The sequence below is a fragment of the Zeus faber genome, assembly GCF_960531495.2.
Source record: "Zeus faber genome assembly, chromosome: 10".
Lineage (NCBI taxonomy): Eukaryota > Metazoa > Chordata > Actinopteri > Zeiformes > Zeidae > Zeus > Zeus faber.
In genome coordinates, this window is record NC_137199.1 from 13125781 (window position 1) to 13145919 (window position 20139).

A 20139-nucleotide genomic window follows, 5' to 3' on the forward strand; every position below is an offset into this window, starting at 1 on the left:
ACTATCCATCTAGCCATCTATGTAGCTATGTAGCTATTCATCATATCTACTCATGACTGGAATCCAAGCAAAATAAGTTGCTTTCTTCTTTTTCTGACTTTGAGCCCATCGCTCTATTTTTAGAAGAAAAAGAAAAGGTGAGCAGCAAAATTTGCAGTTGTTTACGTGATTTGCAGAATGTGTATTATCATAAGAAGTGATTACATACGGCTCTTTCTTCATAGGTAGTTAAAGATGTGATTTATTTGACTTGCAATGTTTGCCTATTCCTTGAATGTATTGTATATTTAAAACAATATATACCAACTGCACTGAAAAAAAGTGAAGCAATCGAGCATTTTTCATCGCAACAATCACAAAAACTCCCGGAGAAACTAAACACAGAACTCAGGCTGAGCTGAAAAGGGATCGACAAGCTCTAGCTCTGAGTGGGGGTGGGAATAAAAGAGGTGCCATTCTCCATATTACAATTCAGTGTACCCTCAAAATGATTTTGAAGCTGTTATTTTAAGGTAAAAAAGTTACATAATGTTGTTCTAATTCATAATTATTATTATTATTATTATTATTATTATTATTATTATCATTATTATTATTATATTAGTGAATTGTTCCCAGGTATCTCTTTTAAAATAGATCTTCATCTTGAAAACCTGTCAATTTAAACTTGATAACGGAACATTACATAATTAAACTTGCACTATTTACCATCATTTATCATCATTATGTCGATTTAACTAGTGAAGTACATCCGAAACGGTCTCTCTCCTCAGAGTCTCAGAGAACACACACATACAAACACATGCATGCCTTCACGCACGCACGCACACACACAGAAAAACACATGCACACCTTCACACACCTTCACACACCTACACACAACACACACACACACACACACACACACACACACACACACACACACACACACACACACACACACACACACACACACAAACACACAGTCCTGAGTGTTCGTAAATCTCTCCTCCCTCAAAACTCTCTCACTGCCTCCAGAGAATCTTAGACAAGCCCTTAAAACTTCACTTCTGGGTGAGAATGAGTGGAGTGCAGGAGTCTGCCCAGGAATGCAACTGTTTGTTTCAACGCATGTTTTCGTTGAGCTCTAAGATGAATTTCCAAACAGATGAGGAGGTTTTCGAGGTTTGTGTGTCTGTTTCTGGAACTGGAACTGCAAATGCTGTGAGGATGACACCTGAAAATCTGAAAATCACGTGAAAATATGAGTGTCGTCAGAATTGTGTGTATTGGTGTGTGTGTGTGTGTGTGTGTGTGTGTGTGTGTGTGAGTGCGTGCGTGAGTGCGTGGGTGTGTTTGTGTGCATGCGTGTGTAAAGGCCGTAGTGCCGATGCCACTTCTTTACCTTGGACTCTTTAATCTTGACGGCGATGACTTGCTTCCTCTGGCGAATGATCTCCACCAGCTCGTCACACTCCTCCACCAGCTTGGCTTCGTGCATGGCTGTGTTCACCTGGAGAAAGGGAGAGATATTGTTTAGAACAAGAAAAAAATGGGTTCATTGAAAACGTTTGACTGTTTTACTCATTTACAAAACAAAGAACCAACAAAAACATTGCTCTCGCGGCATAAGCCAAGCACCTCCTTCCTTTCCATTACTTTGGAATAATTGAAAATAAATACATAAATAATCAAAAAAAAAAATATGTATAGAATGAACAAATACATTATTAATAATAATAATTATAAAAAACATTAATTAATTAAATAGTACTAATAAACAAATACATGAACAATTAATACGTTTAAAAAAATACATTAAATAAATAAATTCACTAAATTAATAAGCATTCATAATTAAAAATGCACTCATCCGATCCGCCAAGTCGAGAGAGAGAGAGAGAGAGACAAAGAGGGAGAGGATGAATTGGCTTCATGGATATAATCTAATAAGGCAGTCCTCCTAAGAACCCCCCCCCTCCACACACACACAGACACACACACACACACAGACACAGACACACACACACACACACACACACACACACACACCAATACACACAATTCTGACGACACTCATATTTTCACGTGATTTTCAGATTTTCAGGTGTCATCCTCACAGCATTTGCAGTTCCAGTTCCAGAAACATAAGGAGACATTGCCACAGAGAAAAGTCATGAATATTGAAGAGTCACTCTCGTAATCACAAGTCTTGATACACACATTTAACAAGAAAGGATCAAATCTGAACAACAGGGGACTCGCAACAATTGCCGTAGCGCTTCAACCGCACATTATGTTTTATCTTATAATATCTTTTGTGAGAAAACACGGCAGTGTCTGCGCGGGCGGTGCCACAGTTAGTGCATTCTGTTGGTTGGGACTAAAAACAACAAGTGATACCACATGTGCAGGCTGTCCTGATGCACTTTCCTATCATTTTCAATGGGACACCCCTCCCCTCCAAAACACCTTACATAAGCTTTTGTGGAGACGCTCATTAATTCACTCTCAGAATATGCTTACAACATATCAATTTGATAGATTATATTATTTTTTTTTGTGTGGGGGAGATCAAGGTTGCCAAGGCAGCCCATCTGTGGAAATATCCTCAGCCAACACTAAACGAGCAGCCAACGCGGACGTCGTGCCAGCTCCCGAAAAGAAGGCGATAGTGTTACTAAAAGACTGGCGCGGGGCTGCTGAGTCACCATGTTAAGACCGCCAACCGATCTGGCCACCCTTAAAAATGTCTACACGCCGAAACGGCGTGGGACTCCAGGGAGCGGCCGAGCCAAGCAACAGCGGTAACACTGCCGGGGTCCAAATAGGAACGTCAAGGAGTGAGTGGTCAGCAGTTTTTATCCTGTGGGGAAACACTGAAGGGAGTGGGAACCCGAAGGCCAGACAGACAGGTGACCAACCACAGGAGATGAACTATCGGCTGACACGGGGCGGGGGAAGTTCCTGTACAACCACTGCGGGCAAAAGCTCATTTTTGTTCTTGTAAACACAATGAAAATTGTCTTTATTTATGAGTGAGTTTGGTGTCTGGGCTGTACTGCCCATCACTCCCGGCGCGGTGTACAAAAATAGGCACATAGTGAGCTGGAGGGATAGGAGTGATGAGCTTGACTTCCACCATTGGATAGAAGAGTGGAGCCCAGCGGGTGGATGCCGGTGGAGGGAGAGCAGCAAAACAGCAAAGCAGGCAGGGCAGCAGGCAGCAGAGCAGGTAGGACAGGAGGCACCGGCTGCTTAAATAAGCCGACCAAATAAGGGCGGGGAAGCATGTGGCGGCGTCGAGTTGTCTGACAGAACTGGCTCCCCAAGCTACGCGTCATAATTTGTAAAGCACCTTTCATACACAACATGCAACTTAAAGTGCTTCACATTAATGGAAGGCCATCGCATATTAACAATAACAGATATACAAACAAGCCTAATGTATTTAATACAAATAGGAAGTATTATACTCAACTTCAGTTTTGGGTCGTAAATTTAGACCTTGAAGGACCATGATTTTCACCCTATTTCTCGTCAACTTTTGGTTCCGAATGATTGCTCTTGAATTCCGAGAAACTTTCAAACAATTCTCAAAATTATCCTCACAAAAGCTTTGGGCCCCTAAGCATTGCATTCACTGTCATTCCTCAAAAAATGATTTCTTTGGAATTATTGATCTTGAATTCAAGTAATTCTCAAATAATGAGTGACTGAATGAATCAAATAAATGACTGCAGGTCCACCAGGACAGAGGTACTGGAGAAGCAATGCATCAAGATGTTCCGTGTGACAGAAGATACTCTGCCGTGGACGTTTTGGGAGGATGAAGCAGAAAAAAAAGGCGATTCGCCGACGCTCGGCTTTAGAAACTACACCGAGCAGCATAATACCCAGGGTGCGGCAAAGTTCCTTTTTACTTTCTCAGCTAAAAAATCCACAGGAAAGAGGTCGCACCGGTGTGATGAGTACTTTACTCGCAGGCCTGTCATTAAGAGAAAAGAAAACATATATATCTCTGCAGAACAATGAGGGGAGGCACCGGTGTTTTGACACACGCTCATGCAGCAGCACACAATATGAAAACGTTATAAGATGTCAAATTTCAACTTATTTGTCGTTTGTCTGTTTGTCTTTTAGTTGTTAATGTGCGACATAGATTATGAGACCTTTATTTGATGTTTAAAATGGGATAGCGCTCCATCGGACGTACAAGTCCATAACTGCCTCTTACAAAGGGCACTTGATAAGAGATCCGTCCCTTGGCCTTGGTAATTTTTTTGAGGAATAACAGTGACTGCATTGAAAAGGGCCCTAAACTTTTGTTAGGATTATTTTGAGAATCATTTTGAAGTTGCTCGGAATTCAAGACCAATCATTCGGAACCAAAAGTTGAAGAGAAATAAGGTGAAAATCATGATGCTTCAAGGTCTAAATTTACGACCCAAAACTGAAGTTGAGTATAATATTTCCTATTTTCATGACATACATTAAGCTTGTTTGTATATCTTTGTTGTTAGTATTTTATTGCCTTCTATTAATGTGAAGCGCTTTGAGTTGCACGTTGTGTATGAAAGGTGCTAAACAAATAACGACACGTAGCTTGGGGAGCTAGTTCTGTCAGACAACGCGACGACGCCACATGCCTCCACGCCCATTTTAAAGACTTAAAGGCTAATTCCCATAGAAATAGTGATAACGATTATTAAAATTATGGACTCGTTTGTTCATTTTATTATACGTTATTAATATCAGTGTTATGCCACTGTCGTATATATGTTCACAAGAATGCAATAATACACCTCCACCTCATGAAGAAGAGCCATTTATCTCATTGAAGGGAAACATATGATTGTGGAATGCAGCAATTTTTATCAATGATCGGGATTAATCTCAGGTAATTGCGACCAGGTGATTATATAATAACCGTGACGGCTCTACCTTCTATGTTACTTTATTTTTCCCAGTCTATACATTCCACGGCACTGTCAGTGTGAAACTACTTTGCCCCATACAACCTCCTCCGCTCATCACTCCATAAAGCTCATTACAACACTCACACCCACTTAAGCCTCATTAATCACACACAGACACACACACACACGCACGCACGCACGCACGCACACACGCACACACATACACACACACACACACACACACACACACACACACACACACACACACACACACACACATACACACACACACACACACACACACACACACACACACACACACACACACACACACACACACACACACACACACACACACACACACATCACACACCATTAATTCTACAGAGAGAGATCTCTCGGTGGAGGTTAGTAATTAAGCAGGATAAACACCACTGTCCAGGATCACAGCGCAGAGCAACTAAGCCTCTCTGCCCCTTTTGAGCTTCCTCTTCTCTTTCTCCTCCACCTCTCCCTTTCTCCCTCCTCTTCCTCATTCTCTCCTAATTCCAGTGTCTGGTCCTCTCCGAAGCTGCGTTAGAAACCCTGTCATTTGCGGCACTTCTCTCTACCCGCTGAGCTCCGGGAAGGAAAAAATTACCTTATTGCATTTCGGCAAATTCTTATATTTTAATTTTTTTTTGTTACTTTATTATTATTGGCTATATTTTTCTCTATCCATCAATCTATCAATCTATCAATCTATCTATCTATCTATCTATCTATCTATCTATCTATCTATCTATCTATCTATCTATCTATCTCTCTATCTATCTATCTATCTATCTATCTATCTACCTACCTACCTACCTATCTGTCTATCTATTCATCCATCTATCTATCTATCTACAAGCATCTATCCATCTATCCTCAAATACACACAAAACTATATGAAAACTTTGAAGTGCGATATATATTTTTTAATATATATATATATATATATATATATATATATATATATATAAATACATTTCAAATGCATGCATGCATTAATGCATGTAATATGAATGGCAACAAATATGGCTAAGTAAGTACCATGGTCATTAATTATCCGGATCATTATTGTCAGTATTAGAGCTGCATTTGAGTTGGATCATTTCTTTATCCTGATTTTTACATGTCTCCACTTGATGGTCTTTATTCCCACTCTGCTGATCTGACATTTAAGTTCGCAAGCCAGTTATTACAGAGAGTTCCCTTATAGAGCCGAGGCGGCCATGTCAAAAAGAGGTTATTTCTGGAGCAAGAGTTTTCACAGGGGATTCAGAGACTGATTGCATAGTAATATACTGAATTTATATGACCTTTGAGAGGGAAGCTGGCTTCACTTAGCTGAGTCTTTACTTGGATTGGGAATATAACAGAAGAGTAAAAGAAAAAAATTCAATTTTGGCGGTGCCTGATACAAAGAGAAGGGCGGGCGGTAGAAGCTCCCTCCCACTCTGTGCACCCTCGGAACCGACACACTGTGGAACCTGGCTGAGATAACAGGATTGGCCTAGGATAATGACTCAGCCACGTTGAACCGGGCTGCCGACACGCCGCGCTTTATTAATGAACGAGCTCATTAAAAATACCCCTTGCAACAGGCCTCATCAGGATTCCTCCATCACTTGACAAGTGAAGCAACCTCAAGTGGAGGAAGAGGTGAAGCAACGAGAGCAAGATCTTAACCATCTCCGCTTGTGCAAAGTGAGCACGTTGAGCGTTCATCTACGTTTGAGCCTTTCTTTTTTCCGTGTACGTGACTGGAAAAGCAAAGTTCTTTGACAGAAAGTTTGTCATTTGCATACAAATGTTTCATTACACAAACAGCAAACACCCCAGTTTAACTTAGTTCCACCTACAAGGACAGGAAGTTCAACCTGCTTGCATCGGTACTGAGGAGTAGAGGATTAATCATTAGAAGGTAATTGTTACATGAACATTTTGAAAGTAATGTTGAAAGCACTTTTTCAGACAAATCGAACATTAGATGGGGTTCAGAGTTGCTTCAAAGTAAATGGAGAAGAAGGGAAGAGAAGCTTGGTAGAAACGCTTGAGTTCAGGGGTAACTTCCCGATGCAGGGAAGGAAACACGGAAGCATAGATTAAGGAGTCATAACCGCCTATGTCTACTGAAGTGCGGAGCGAACCATTAGAGTTTTTTTCTCTTATCAATGCAGAGGTAACGAGACTAACTGCAAAGGTTCTAACATGATTGAAGCTGTCCTGAAGCCTTTCTTGCTTCAGTATTTCTGCGGCTGGAGTAGCTTTTAGTGTAATTATTGCTGATTCTCCTAAAGCGGAAACATGCACTAGAAAGAAAATGACCTCCTTTCTTGAGAACCTGAAAACTGAAGGAGTAAAGGCTGCAGCTTACAGCTGGTCAACATCGATAAGAGCCAATGTTAGTATGGAGACTGATCCATTCTGATTTCTTTATCGATATTAATTTAGGCAAACTGGAACCCATTCCAAAGCGGAACTCGTTGTCAATACTCTACATGCCGAATGCGGCTTCTCCCAAACAGTGTTGCACAAAAGAACAGCAACTCAAGGCTGTTCCGATGTTCGGATAGTGTCTCGCGCCAGACCATCCCTCAGGAGAGACACCGCACAAGGCATCGCCAGGCAGATGTACTGTGTCTTCTAAAAGTCCAACAGAATGAAAACAACCAGCTGAGAGGGTTCCCTGGGGTTGGGTGGGGTGGGCTGGGGTGGGGTGGGAGTTGGCTGATGCACATTGCGTTTGAGCGCAACGCCAATACAGTAAGATACAGACAAGGGAAAGGAGAGAAGAATTTAGGTCACACATGAAACGCCTGTTTCGAAAAGCTGGGATCCGACATACTAAGGAACCACGTTAAGATAACGGGACGGGCCTCAACTAATGATTCCGGTGTGTTGTCAAATCAAGGAACATGCTCGGCTTCCGTCTGCTACAATATTCATGTGCTTGTCGTATTAGCGCTCACACTCACGTACACATGCAACCTTTAAGTATCTATCTAATTTACTCTCCACTTCCAGGTCCCTGGGGCGCAGCTCACCTACTGCTGATGTGAGGGAGGTTCCCCCCGGGTTAGCCACGCTGAACCGGGGCTGTACTGTACGCCTCACTGCGGGCCCTGCCGTTCATCAGCCGGGCTGCCGATGTGCGGCACTTTATTAACGAACGCGCTCATTAAAAACACCCCTGGCGAACCGGCCTCGTCAGGATTCCTCCATCACTTGACAAGTGAAGCCACCTCATGTGGAGGAAGAGGTGAAGCAGCGAGAGCAAGATCTCAAAATAAGCCATGTGACATGTGCAAAGTGAACATGTCGTGTGTAGAGCCCTCAAAACAAAAGCTTCCTCCTCTTTTGTAAGAACCTTTTTATTCCTATGTGCAAGACCTGAAAAGCAAATGTTCTGTGACAGAAAGTTTGTACGATGCATAAGAATTTTTCATAACACAAACACCAAACATCCTATTTTAACTTAGTTCAACCTACAAGGACGAATTGTTCAACCTTATTGCACCAATGCTCAATGGTAATGAGGAGTATAGGATTAAACATTAGAAAGTAATTGTTACATGAACATTTTGAAAGTAATGTTGAAAGCACTTTTTCAGAAAAATTGAACATTAGATGGGGTTCAGAGTTGGATCAAAGTCAATGGAGAAAAGAAGCTTGGTAAGAACACTCAAGTTCAGGGGTAACTACCCAATGCAGGGAAGATAACACCGAAGCATAAATTAAGGAGTCATAACCACCTATAGCTGCTTTCACACATGCACTCAGGATAATGTCCGGATAATGTCCGGACCTGATTATCTGGACATCTGTCCATATTTATCCTTTCACTCATAGCAAAAAAACAGAGATTGTCGGTGTCAGATGTGTTTACGCTACCCAGAAATAATCTGTTTGGTTTAGATGAGGGGCGGAGCCTGGGTAGTGCCTGCAGCAGGCAGACTTGAGGCAATGACCCAATGACGCTGCCGCAATGACAAATTTTACAGTACACCCAAGATGGCGGACGAGGCTACAGACTTCACTAGTAGGCCATTTTTTTTTTTTGCATTGATACTTTTTTTTTGCGTTGATTACTACGCAATACAAACAAGAGGGTGGAAAGGAATAGGCAGCAGCTACGCTCCGTGCACGAAGATCCCCACAAAGGTAAATAACTGCTACATGTTAGGGACGTCATAAACACGTTGCATGCCCACTTGCTTGCTGTGAAAGATCCGGACAAGTACCTACTCTGTTCACACATACCGATCAGTGGGACATTATGCGGACTTTGTACTCAGGTGCTGGCTGGGTAAAGTGCGGGTCAAATGATTCGGACATTTGCGTTCACACATACATCCCATCCAGGAATTGTCTGGAAAAGTTCAGGGTTGCAGTGCATGTGTGAAAGCAGCTTATGTCTATTGAATTCCGGAGCGTACCATGAGGGTTTTGTCTATTTTTATTCAAAAGGTAATGAGATAAACTGTAAAGGTTCTAACATGACTAAAGCTGTGCTGAAGCCTCAGTATTTCTGCGGCTGGAGTAGCTTTTAGTGTAATTATTGTTGATTCTCTTAAAGCAGAAACATGCACTAGAAAGAAAATTATCTCCTTTCTTGAGAACCTGAAAACTGAAGGAGTAAAGGCTGCCGCCTACAGCTGGTCAACATCGATAAGAGCCATTGTTAGTATGGTGGCTGATCCATTCTGATTTCTTTATCTATATTGATTCAGGCAATCTGGAACCCATTCCACAGCGGAACTTGTTATTGATACTCAGCCCTACATGCAGAACATGACTGCTCCCAGTGTTGCACAAAGAACAGCAACTCAAGGCTGTTCCAATGTTCCGATAGAGTCTAGCACCAGACCATCCCTCAGGAGATAAACTGCATGAGGCATCGCCAGGCGGATGTACTGTGTCTTCTTAAAGTCCACCAGAATGAAAAAAAACAGCTGAGAGGGTTCCCTGGGGTGGGCTGGGGGGTGGCTGATGCACATTGCGTTTGATCACAACGCCAATACCCTAAGATACTGATAAGGGAAAGGAGAGCGGAATTTAGGTCACACATAAAACGCCTGTTTCGAGATCTTTTCTTCCCCCCACCCACCCAAGCCCCACCACCCCCATTCTCCGAACCCCATCTATCTCAGCCTCTCAGTTGTTTTGCATTATGAGTGAGTTTTTTCTTCTGCACAGTGCTCGTATCCAAAGGAATCATGACTAGTCATGCCAGCACAGCTCTACCTGCCGCTCTGGCCTCGCCCTTTTCCTCCAATCTGCTCATGTCCCTCCATCTCATATCCCAGGAGATTTTGTCCATCCCCAAAATGTTTCTTCATGCGTTTTCTTTCATTTAACCTTAACCCTCTTTTAGCAGCAAATTAACAGAATGAGTTTAACATAAACGTGTCGAATGGTTTCAGGGTCGTGGAGGGCATTTTCATAACAGATACAGGGACCACCAGGGGTCCTTCGAGAGGTTGAGTAATACTTAAGCTTCACCAATTTCACATTTTGCACCATTACAGAATGTGCAATACTGACTGTTTTGATCATGGTTTCACTGTTCCCTCCCCAATTATAATGTAGACACGTATGGTAAGTTGGACTAAATCATATCCAAAAACAAAAACAACGTCAAGAAATAGGACAGGAAACTGGCTTTAACTCCCACAGTATGACAAGGCTGCTAATCCAGATCTCCCATCGCAAAATATACGACAACTAATAAAAGTAAGAGACAGCCCCAAGTGGCATAGTTTGCGTGGGGGGCTTTAACACCTCCATCTCCTCTTCCACCTTCCTCTTCCCTGGTGCGTGTTCACTCCGTCTCACCTGGATTAGCAAGTCGCGCTTGTCATTAATTAGGCCCGCCTCCCGACATCGACATGGTGGGGGTGGGGGCCGGGGGCAGCTCGGAGACGGGCGGGTTTGCACGGGTGTGACGGGGGGGTCGGGACTAAAATATTGTTCTCTTTTGATAATTTGCTTCGACAGTCAGCGAAGCATGTTGCCGCCTCTTGTCGATTCCTCCCCATGAATAAGTGATGAGGGGCTGTTGTTGTGGCTGGCGGTGGCTGTACATTGGTATGCAGACAGGGGACGAGAGAGAGACATCCCACCCCCCCAACCCCCCCTTTTTTTTGTCGCTGTTTCTGCCCCGGCGACAAAACGGCTCCTCTCCCCGTAGTTAATGAATTACGTGGCGGTCATTTAATTTGATCGGATGACCTGCGGCCGCGATGAGCTCCATGTGTGACTCCGGGAAAATGAGAGTCTGCCGCGGAAAACACGGAATGAGCTGCGGGAAGGAGTCATGCATGCGTTTAAGTGCGTTGGTCGTATGTGGCCATTGCCGTCAACATATGGGGAGAAATTGCCGTCTTTATTAGAAGCCAGTCTTAACAGCGTGCGCGCGCGTGTGGGTGTGCGCGCATGTGTGCAAGCATGGACATCATTAGAGGGTTATGCGCTGGTGTATCCCCCCCCCCCCCCACTCGCCGTCCCCATTAAATCACAGCTTGGGCAGGAATGAAATGGGCTGCTCCGGTTGAAGTTTAATTTCGCAGAGTCACAGGGTTCGCTCGAGGACGCGGTAAACACTCCGCATCAAATGTGGCGAGCGATGGGACATCATGGGAGCCCGACAAGTGGAGCGCCAGCGTTTCCGGCGCCCAGGTACAGACTGTTTCTTATCTAACTCTGACTTATGGAGGCGCCAACTTTCTGCGCGGGTTGTGCCGACGGAAAGCACACCGACAACTTTGGAATGTGCGGGCTACACTGAAATGACTGGCAAACAGGTCCAAAGCCTTTACGACACTCTGAAGATCTACTGGAGCTGAGAGGTTCAGAGGTCCAAACTGCTTATTTATGACCTAGAACAACAATGGCACACTGCTATTTGGAGGTTGCAGATGATGAACACATTTTAAGTCAGCGCTTCAAACTCACATTTCTCCAAGAAAGCCCAGGCAATGAGAAAGAAAAAACATGGGAAATAAAATGGAGATGGGATTATTAATGGGGTTATGCTATTTTCTCTTCATTCTGTGGATTTTTTGGCTATCCATAGTAATCGGAACGTTATAATGCGTGGCGACCCACCCAAACTCAACCCAGACAGATCGATGGAGAGGAATTTAGGAATATGGGACTCTTGGAGTTCTGGATGAATGTTGCTGGAGCCAAACACAGTAATGGCTTTTAGTCGAATATGACATGACAAAATGAACTCACTCATCCCGGCACTGCTGCTCATCACTGCCCATTTAAAAAAGATGTGCGGGGAGGGAAAGCGCCGCCAATGGGGTTTTCTCGACAGAAACACTTTGTTCTTGAGTCACGGTCTGAGTCACACCGTCTTCAGGAGGAGTTCCACGGGGCGGTGAGACTGCCACCACGCAGATGGTTATTTTTCGGAATTCATCGCCTGTAACAGCGCACGCAGCATCCGAGAGGGCAAATGCAGCGCCGGCCGCTGGCATAAACAATCTATGCCACGACTGCTAAAGGGGGAACACATGATCAGTGTGTGTGTGTGTGTGTGGGGGGGGCTCACGCAGAAAAGCGATCAGCGAGAGCGGCCTCCGTTCGCCGTTTCTCCAAAGAAAACAAGTATAAAAAACAATAATAATAAAATTTAAAGATAAAAAAAAGAAAAAGGAAATATAAAACAAATAAAAGCGGTGCATTTTAATTTTAGATATATTTAATTCCTAATTGAACTTAACAAAAAAAAAACTGCATCACAGATGGCAACTTAACCCCCCCCCCCGACATGGCATTTAAAAGCCCGTTGGAATGACAAGTTAAATTTCAGTGATGAATAATTTTGGGATTAACCAGCCGTTTGCTTTGTGTTCCGACGCGACGCTAAACCTCCAGTTTAGAGACAGATCTGCGTGTGGAATTGTTTCTTTCCCGGCGCCTCGGTAAATTTATTGTAGAAAATAAATGCTCCCAATTTGCCTGGAGACCAAACCGTTGGTCAGCAGTTAGTGAAATGGATTGAAACAGTGAAGCCCCGATTTTATTGCTGGTGCAATCATTACTGTCAAGGGGAAGAAAGAAAGACAGAAAGAAAGAAATAAAGAAAGAAAGAAAAAGAAGAAAGAAAGAAGCTATTTCACCTTCCAAAGCACCAGTTCTTCATAGTGAGAGACAAATGGCACGATCAATATCAGTGTGAGGCAGGGACTGTTAATGATATTTGTAGGATCAAGAAAATAAATTCAGGTATTTCTCTAATCTCATCTCATCTTGCAAAAGCACGGCGGTGGAGGGTATGAAACCGTGGAACCACTTACACACACCGAGAAATTAAGCGTGGTAAAATATGCCCAATATCCAATTGATCATATTTTACGATTCTCTCCAAGAGTTTTCTTTTTGATTGCAGGACTTCACTGGGAACTTCAAATTAGGTTACATTTGGGCATTTTAAACGCCCAGCGAGCCGCCAGGGCTATTGCTGTTATTCCCGTTGTGAACGCCTTGTTCCGGCGTTTTTGGGCTCGCTCTGGGTGATGGAAAAAAAACCTGTCAATTCGAAATTGGCTTCTACCAAGATGGGTGTTAATGCGGGAGAGGGAGGTGGGAGCTGATACGGGGCGAAAAGCATGTACAAACATGTGTGGCCTTCACATAGCCAATTAAAATCACACACACACACACACACACACACACACACACACACACACACACACACACACACACACACACACACACACACACACACACACACACACACACACACACACACACACACACTCGCGCGCCTACCTCGACCTGCTGGCAGATCTGGATGAGTTTGGCCATCTGATTCTCCAGCTCGCTGTTCCTCTTCACCAGGTTGGTCAGGTTGTTCTCCAGGGTTTGCTAACGGGAAAGAGAGAGAGAGAGAGAGAGAGAGAGAGAGCAGCATTAATATACACAGGAGAAGTTTTGTTTAAAATATCAAACGTCAAGTCCAGTTCGTCAAGTCAAGTTCATTTGTATTGCACACTTCAAACACAAGTAAAAGCCATGTGCTTCACCACAAAAAAAAAAAAAAAAAAAAGGTTTATTTAGGAGTTAAACAAGTTTATGTACAGAAGGTGTTGGGCAAAAAAAACAACCTTGATAATCCAATGCGATGAAATCAACGTTGACAACGATGATGAAGTTCAGGCAGCATTAATATTATCACATTACTATTCTAATTTATTACATTCTTTTAATTATTCTATTATCGTACTTTGTGAATGCACATTGCTTTGCTTGCGTTGCGTTAAATGTCACTATCTGAGCGCCGTCTCTTAATGTAAATCACTTTGAGTTACATGTTGTGTATGAAATGTGCTATACAGTGTAAATAAAGTTGAATATATTAAAAAGTTAAAGATTATTATTCTCAAACTATATATCGTGATAAATATTGATATCGATCAATATGAGAAAATGTATCGTGTTCATATTTTTTACACATAAGGCATACATATAAACACACACAGACACACACACACAAACACTAATCGCAGCATTTATAAATCCCATTATCCATCTATTCATGCAACACCTATGAAACACCTAAGAAACAATGAATAACAATTGTATTTCCATCAGGTGGGATGTAACGTCCTTGGAGGCTTGAGGAGGTCGGAATATCCTGCTTAAATTCCCGTTCCCAATTCCAGCATCAGAAGCGAGTGTCCCGAGGAAAAAACAAACGTTCCATCTTTATTCAAATCATGCTGCAGAACCGAAGGCATATGAATGTGAGGGACCCGCACCAAATACCATTTTAAGAAAAGTATTTTCGATAACAAGAAAACAAATGATTTTAAAAGGGCTTGACTTGGATGTAGGCTTCACGTCTAAAATAATGGCGCATTATTATGGGTTTACATTGCTTCCTGCGGTGTCAGGCAGAGCTGATGAATAATGGAGAAGGTGGTGATGCCCTATGCGAGACTTGGAGAGTTCTACATATTTATGCTGATTTCTCCGGGATGGAAAGAGAGAATATTAGAACAAAGTGCCTTGTTTACAGTGATGTGGATAGTTCAACTAGGGCTTGTGTTTTTATTTTGATTATTATTATTATTATTATTGTTGTTGCAAAAGGAAAACGCACATGCACATTGCAAAGGGCAATAATCACTGGCTGCAAACCAATTGATCCAATCTGACGGGGCTTTTCCAATACAACGCCTGGAAAATATGAAGCAATGCAGAGGAGATGGTATGGATCACTAACTACACTCAAGTTCTCAGCTGCTGTACTGACATGCTGTATTGCACTAACTGCACTACATTGACTCATAACACATCTTATATTGTGATTACTTACAGCTGTCTTGCACTTGTGTCCGTTTGAATTTAGAAACAGGAGCTCAGGCACTTCAATTCCGGGGTCGCTGCAATGGTCCATGTCTGAATGTTTCTAGCCTCCCAGGTGTGTCACTTCAGACAAAAGCATCTGAATAGCGTCTGTTATGTCGAGAGGCTTTGGACGTTAAAAGACGACGTTCCACCGATGCCAGCGTTCAAGAGCAAACACCGCTGTTACAAATATTCACCTCAAATATTCAAAAATTGAAGTGAGATGATGGATATTGGTAAAAAAGGTCGGAATAAGTACAGTTAATAACCCCGCGACTACCCTCAAAACTCATATGAGGCCGGACGAAAGGCGACATAAAGGAAAAGATACGATTCACACACGGCCATTCACAAAACATAGGAGAGAATCAGAGCTGGAGTAATGGTATAACTTTGTGAGTACGATAACCTGTCTTTGTTCTTGCACTGTCTACTCCATTAACATTTTATGGACTTCAACTGAGAGGTGAACAGGGGCTTGTGTGAAGAGGGTTCTCTATTACCGTTAACATTTTAAACTTAATGACTGGTCAGTAATAATGTCATTTGCCTTCATTCACGAGCATTTGGGTTTTCAAGGACTTTTGCAGGGCATTTTTGAACGACATAAAAACTCAATACGCTCTATAAAGCACACCTGCACTTTATTCAAAATTTGTAATGGACAGAGTACAAATTTGGACAATTTCACGCCTTTTCTCCAATATTTCATGTAATTTTGCCATGGAAATATGCAAAATTAATTTATTGCACATTACACATTTTCTCTATATTCTGCAGCCCTTGTTCAAACTATGAACATGGGACTCCCTGTACGGAATTGTAGGACTGCTGCAGCGTTGATAATCCATTATAAATGCAAATGCCATTGCACATCCTAATCACAAAATAACAAAAACATTTCACATTGATAATAACTCTGCAATGCAAAACTAAGAACGTAATCGTGATGTTATCATTTCACTAAATGCACCAGTCAGTTAAATTGACCCTGACAAAAACACAATCAAAACAAAACCTAGATGAAATGGCAATGACCAAAAAAATATATATAATGGGAATTTGAAAATTCCTTCACCTATCTCAGCCGCGTTTGGCTTGCCAGTCGTGTAAATAGCCGCGCGCAATCTCCGGAAAGATTCCGCAGATAAACCTCCGCTGATGATTTAATTAGCAAAACATTTCATTAGTATTAGCACTTCAAAACCCCGCCACTCCAAAGGCTAAACACAAACACCCACAGAATAAAAATGGAAACGAGGGGAAGCCGTGGATAAAAGCCGCCACTCCACCAAAGCAAACCAACAAACGACGGCGGCAGCGGCCAAAGGAAAAAAAACAAAAAACATCAACATCAGCAAAAAAACAACAACAACACGGAGCAGCTGCAGAGGGCGGCAGAACAGAGGGAAGCTGCGCAGCGCCGGCGTTTGAAGTGCCCGTGAAGAGGGCTACGGGACGGACAATGGACCTGAATGACGCCTGAGTCTGCTCTGACCGCGATCAAATCCTGTAGTGTGAACGCTAGATTGTCTAGTTGAGTCTTGCTTCCTTTTTCCAGCCCCTTTCCCCCGCCGTGCGGCTATGGGTCTGCGTCTTCGTTTTCATTAGCTATCCCAATTTATTTGTTTCCTTATGTCTTTACGCGTACCTCTCGGTCTCATTTGTTCCCTCCATCAGTCTTTCGGTCTCTCAGTCCATTAGTCTTTGTGTCCAATCTGTCAATCTGTCTCGTGTCCACCGGTGTGTTAATGGGCAGCGAGGAAACTCACCGCAGCGCTTGTCTTTGAAGCCTCCATTACAGCGTCTGACACTCTGCCCGGGCTCACCTGATAAGCCTACAAACACACACACACACACACACACACACACACACACACACACACACACACACACACACACACACACACACACACACACACACACACACACACACACACACACACACACACACACACACACAAGCCTTACTGGTCTGATTGCATCATCACCTAAAGACACAGCAACTGGAGAAGGATGTCTTGTTAGATTGGCGGGGCCCTACCTGCTGGGAAAAGTTTTCCGAAATGTAAAAGCAAGGAGGCTTCCTGGATGCGGCTTCAAAAGCATGAGGTGGGGGGGGGGGGGGGGGGGTTTGAGATCCTACAAGCTAGCACGCTAACGCTAGCAGGAGACGTGCATGTGTGGCAGCGCACGCCCCCGCGGCACGACTCCACTCTGCTCAAACTAAACTACACCTCTTGCTAAGACTAGCACTCGAGTTGCATCAGAGGCACTTGGAGGGGCACAATTCAGCTAGTGTGTCAGAGTGTGCACGTGTGTGTGTGTGTGTGCATGTGTGTGTGTGTGTGTGTGTGTGTGTGTGTGTGTGTGTGTGTGTGGGTGTGTGTGGGTGCATGTGTGTGAGTGTAGGTGCATGTGTGTGGGTGCATGTTTGTGGGTGTAGATGCATGTGGTTCTGTGTGTGGGTGCATGTGTGTGTGTGTGTGTGTGTGTAGCGGTTTGATGTGGAACATCAGTGAGGGGGGACAGATGGGTCATTAATTAGCAAGCTGCAGACAGAGATGATTAATACATCAGAACACAGCTGCCTCCCATGGGAACGCGGTGAAACAAACTCCTATGTCCTGCCTGTGTGTCTGTGTGTGTGTGTGTGTGTGTGTGTGTGTGTGTGTGTGTGTGTGTGTAAGTGTGCATCTGTGAATTTATACAAGTGACTATTTATACAGATCTTAAGCCTCTGTCTACACAGGAAGGTTGTTGGTTTTTTGTGGTCCATGCACAGGTGAAAGTCTTTGTACCAGCCATTACGGGTCCTTTCTAAGCTCCGTGTGTGTGTGTGTGTGTGTGTGTGTGTGTGTGTGTGTGTGTGTGTGTGTGTGTGTGCGTGCACATCGCTTCTCCCTATAGCAGAAGACGAACGTGTGCTTGCGCTTTTTTTTATGTGGAACACCCGTGAGCACTTTGTGTTGCAGAGAGAGAGAGAGAGAGAGAGGGAGGGAGAGAGAGAGGGAGAGAGAGAGGGAGAGAGAGAGAGGGAGAGGGAGAAAGAGGGAGATGGGAGGAGGGGAGGAGATGCTGCCACCGTCTACAACAGGCTCATTAAAATCACGCAGCAGACATCAAAGACAGCCAGAGCTGTGGGGGAGAGAGAGAGAGAGAGAAAGGAAGGGAGGGAGAGATGGAGAGAGAGAGAGAGAGCCAGAGAAAGAGAGATGGAAGTACAGAGTGGGAGATGGAGAAAGGGAGAAGTGTGAAAAACAGAAGGAGTGGAAAAGAGAGGGTCAAAAAGAAAGAAAGAAGCATGGTACGGGGCTACACAACGGCAGAGAGAGAGAGACGACCAGACAGACAAATGGAGAGATATAGATAGAGAGAGACAGACAGACAGACAGATATACAGAGGCAAAAAACAGAACGGGTGTTAAAGCAGAGGAGCGAGTCCAGCGTGGGACAGAGCTAGCGAATGAGGAGGAGAGAGGGAAGAGGGAAAGAGCTGCTGCAGGACAAGAGGGAGGGAGGAGGCGGAGGAAAGCAAACAGGACGGGTAGAGCAAGAGATGAATGCTGCCTCAGTTCCGAGGCACGTGTCGTGCCCGCCGGTGAGGGAGGGAGGGAGGGGGGTATTAGCATAGAGAGCGTTTTATTGACATTCAGCATCCGTGTGCCGGGCGAGGGATGGGGAGAGAGAGAGAGAGAGAGAGAGAGAGAGAGAGAGAGAGAGAGAGAGAGAGAGAGAGAGAGAGAGCGAGAGCAAGACAGAGAGAGACCACGGTCTGGCCATGGAAAAGGGCCGCCACCGTCAGACCTGGCAACCCAGAGAGGCCAGGCCGTGCTCCCGCCGCAGCCGAGGAGACGTGGAGGCAGAGCTGCACTTCCTCACAGGCTGCCAGAAAATGTCAGGATATCCGAGACGAACACTAAATTGAATACGATTCTAAAAAGATGTGATACGATCAGTTCAAACACGAGCCGAGCGATGTCCTACATTTTAGGAGCAGAAGCAGAATGCTCAGTTGTGGCAGCTAATTACATGGCAGCCTGCCCTGTCACAAAAGGAGGGACACTGAGATACAACTCACCTACACACCTTTATGTGGCCTTCACCTTCATTTTACTTTCCCCACCCCCCACCCCACTCGTATGACATCACGCCGCAAGTCACTGGGCTCCTCCTGGGTCCTCTTCCTTTCTTCTGTTTATTCATGTTCTTTGCAAGACCTCTTGTGTCTGACACAGGAAAGAAAGAAAGAGAGAAAGAAAGAAAGAAAGAAAGAAAGAAAGGCCTCCAGGACTATATTCTGATGTATTGGGCGGGATAAATTAACTTCTAACTTTCCAATTTTATTATATAATTTGTGGCGTCCAACTCAACTATAATTATTAATTATAGGGCTTAATTACGTTACAGAAAGGTGACTCCCAATGCCTAACCTGCTTCTAAATAACGTGTTCCTCTTTGAACTGGTGAGTTTTACCTTCCTTTCCCTCCATGCTGAGTTCATTTAAAGCAGGCGTCATTCAAGAGGTTCTAGGGGGTCCCCCCAGAAAAAAGACTAATAGCTCAACCTCACCTTGGTCTCATTTAAAATACGCTTACACCATTACAGAATGTACAATAATGACTGTTCTGATCATAGATTCACTGTTATCTCCCTAACTAGACTATAGACAGGTGCGGAAGTTTGGACTTCAAATCAAATCTATTGATAAAAATCTTCTCAGATTGGGGTCCCAGAGACTAAACCTTATCAAAAGCGATCCGTGGCTTAATGAGTTTCAAATTGAGGGCCCTTGGTGTGAATCACCGTTATTCAACATGACAGGGGAATGAGAAAAAAATAAATGAA

General features: G+C 43.8%; 1 protein-coding gene across 1 annotated transcript in view; it reads right to left on the reverse strand.

Moving 5' to 3' along the window:
* Positions 1–20139, reverse strand: part of mid2 (midline 2) — a 121299-nt gene that overhangs the window by 42728 nt on the left and 58432 nt on the right. Inside the window, exons 4-5 of the mRNA XM_080007973.1 lie at positions 13710–13805; positions 1385–1492 (exon numbers count right to left, since the gene is read on the reverse strand). Coding sequence (XP_079864099.1) covers positions 1385–1492; positions 13710–13805 — 204 coding nt within the window. The remainder of the gene's footprint in view (positions 1–1384; positions 1493–13709; positions 13806–20139) is intronic.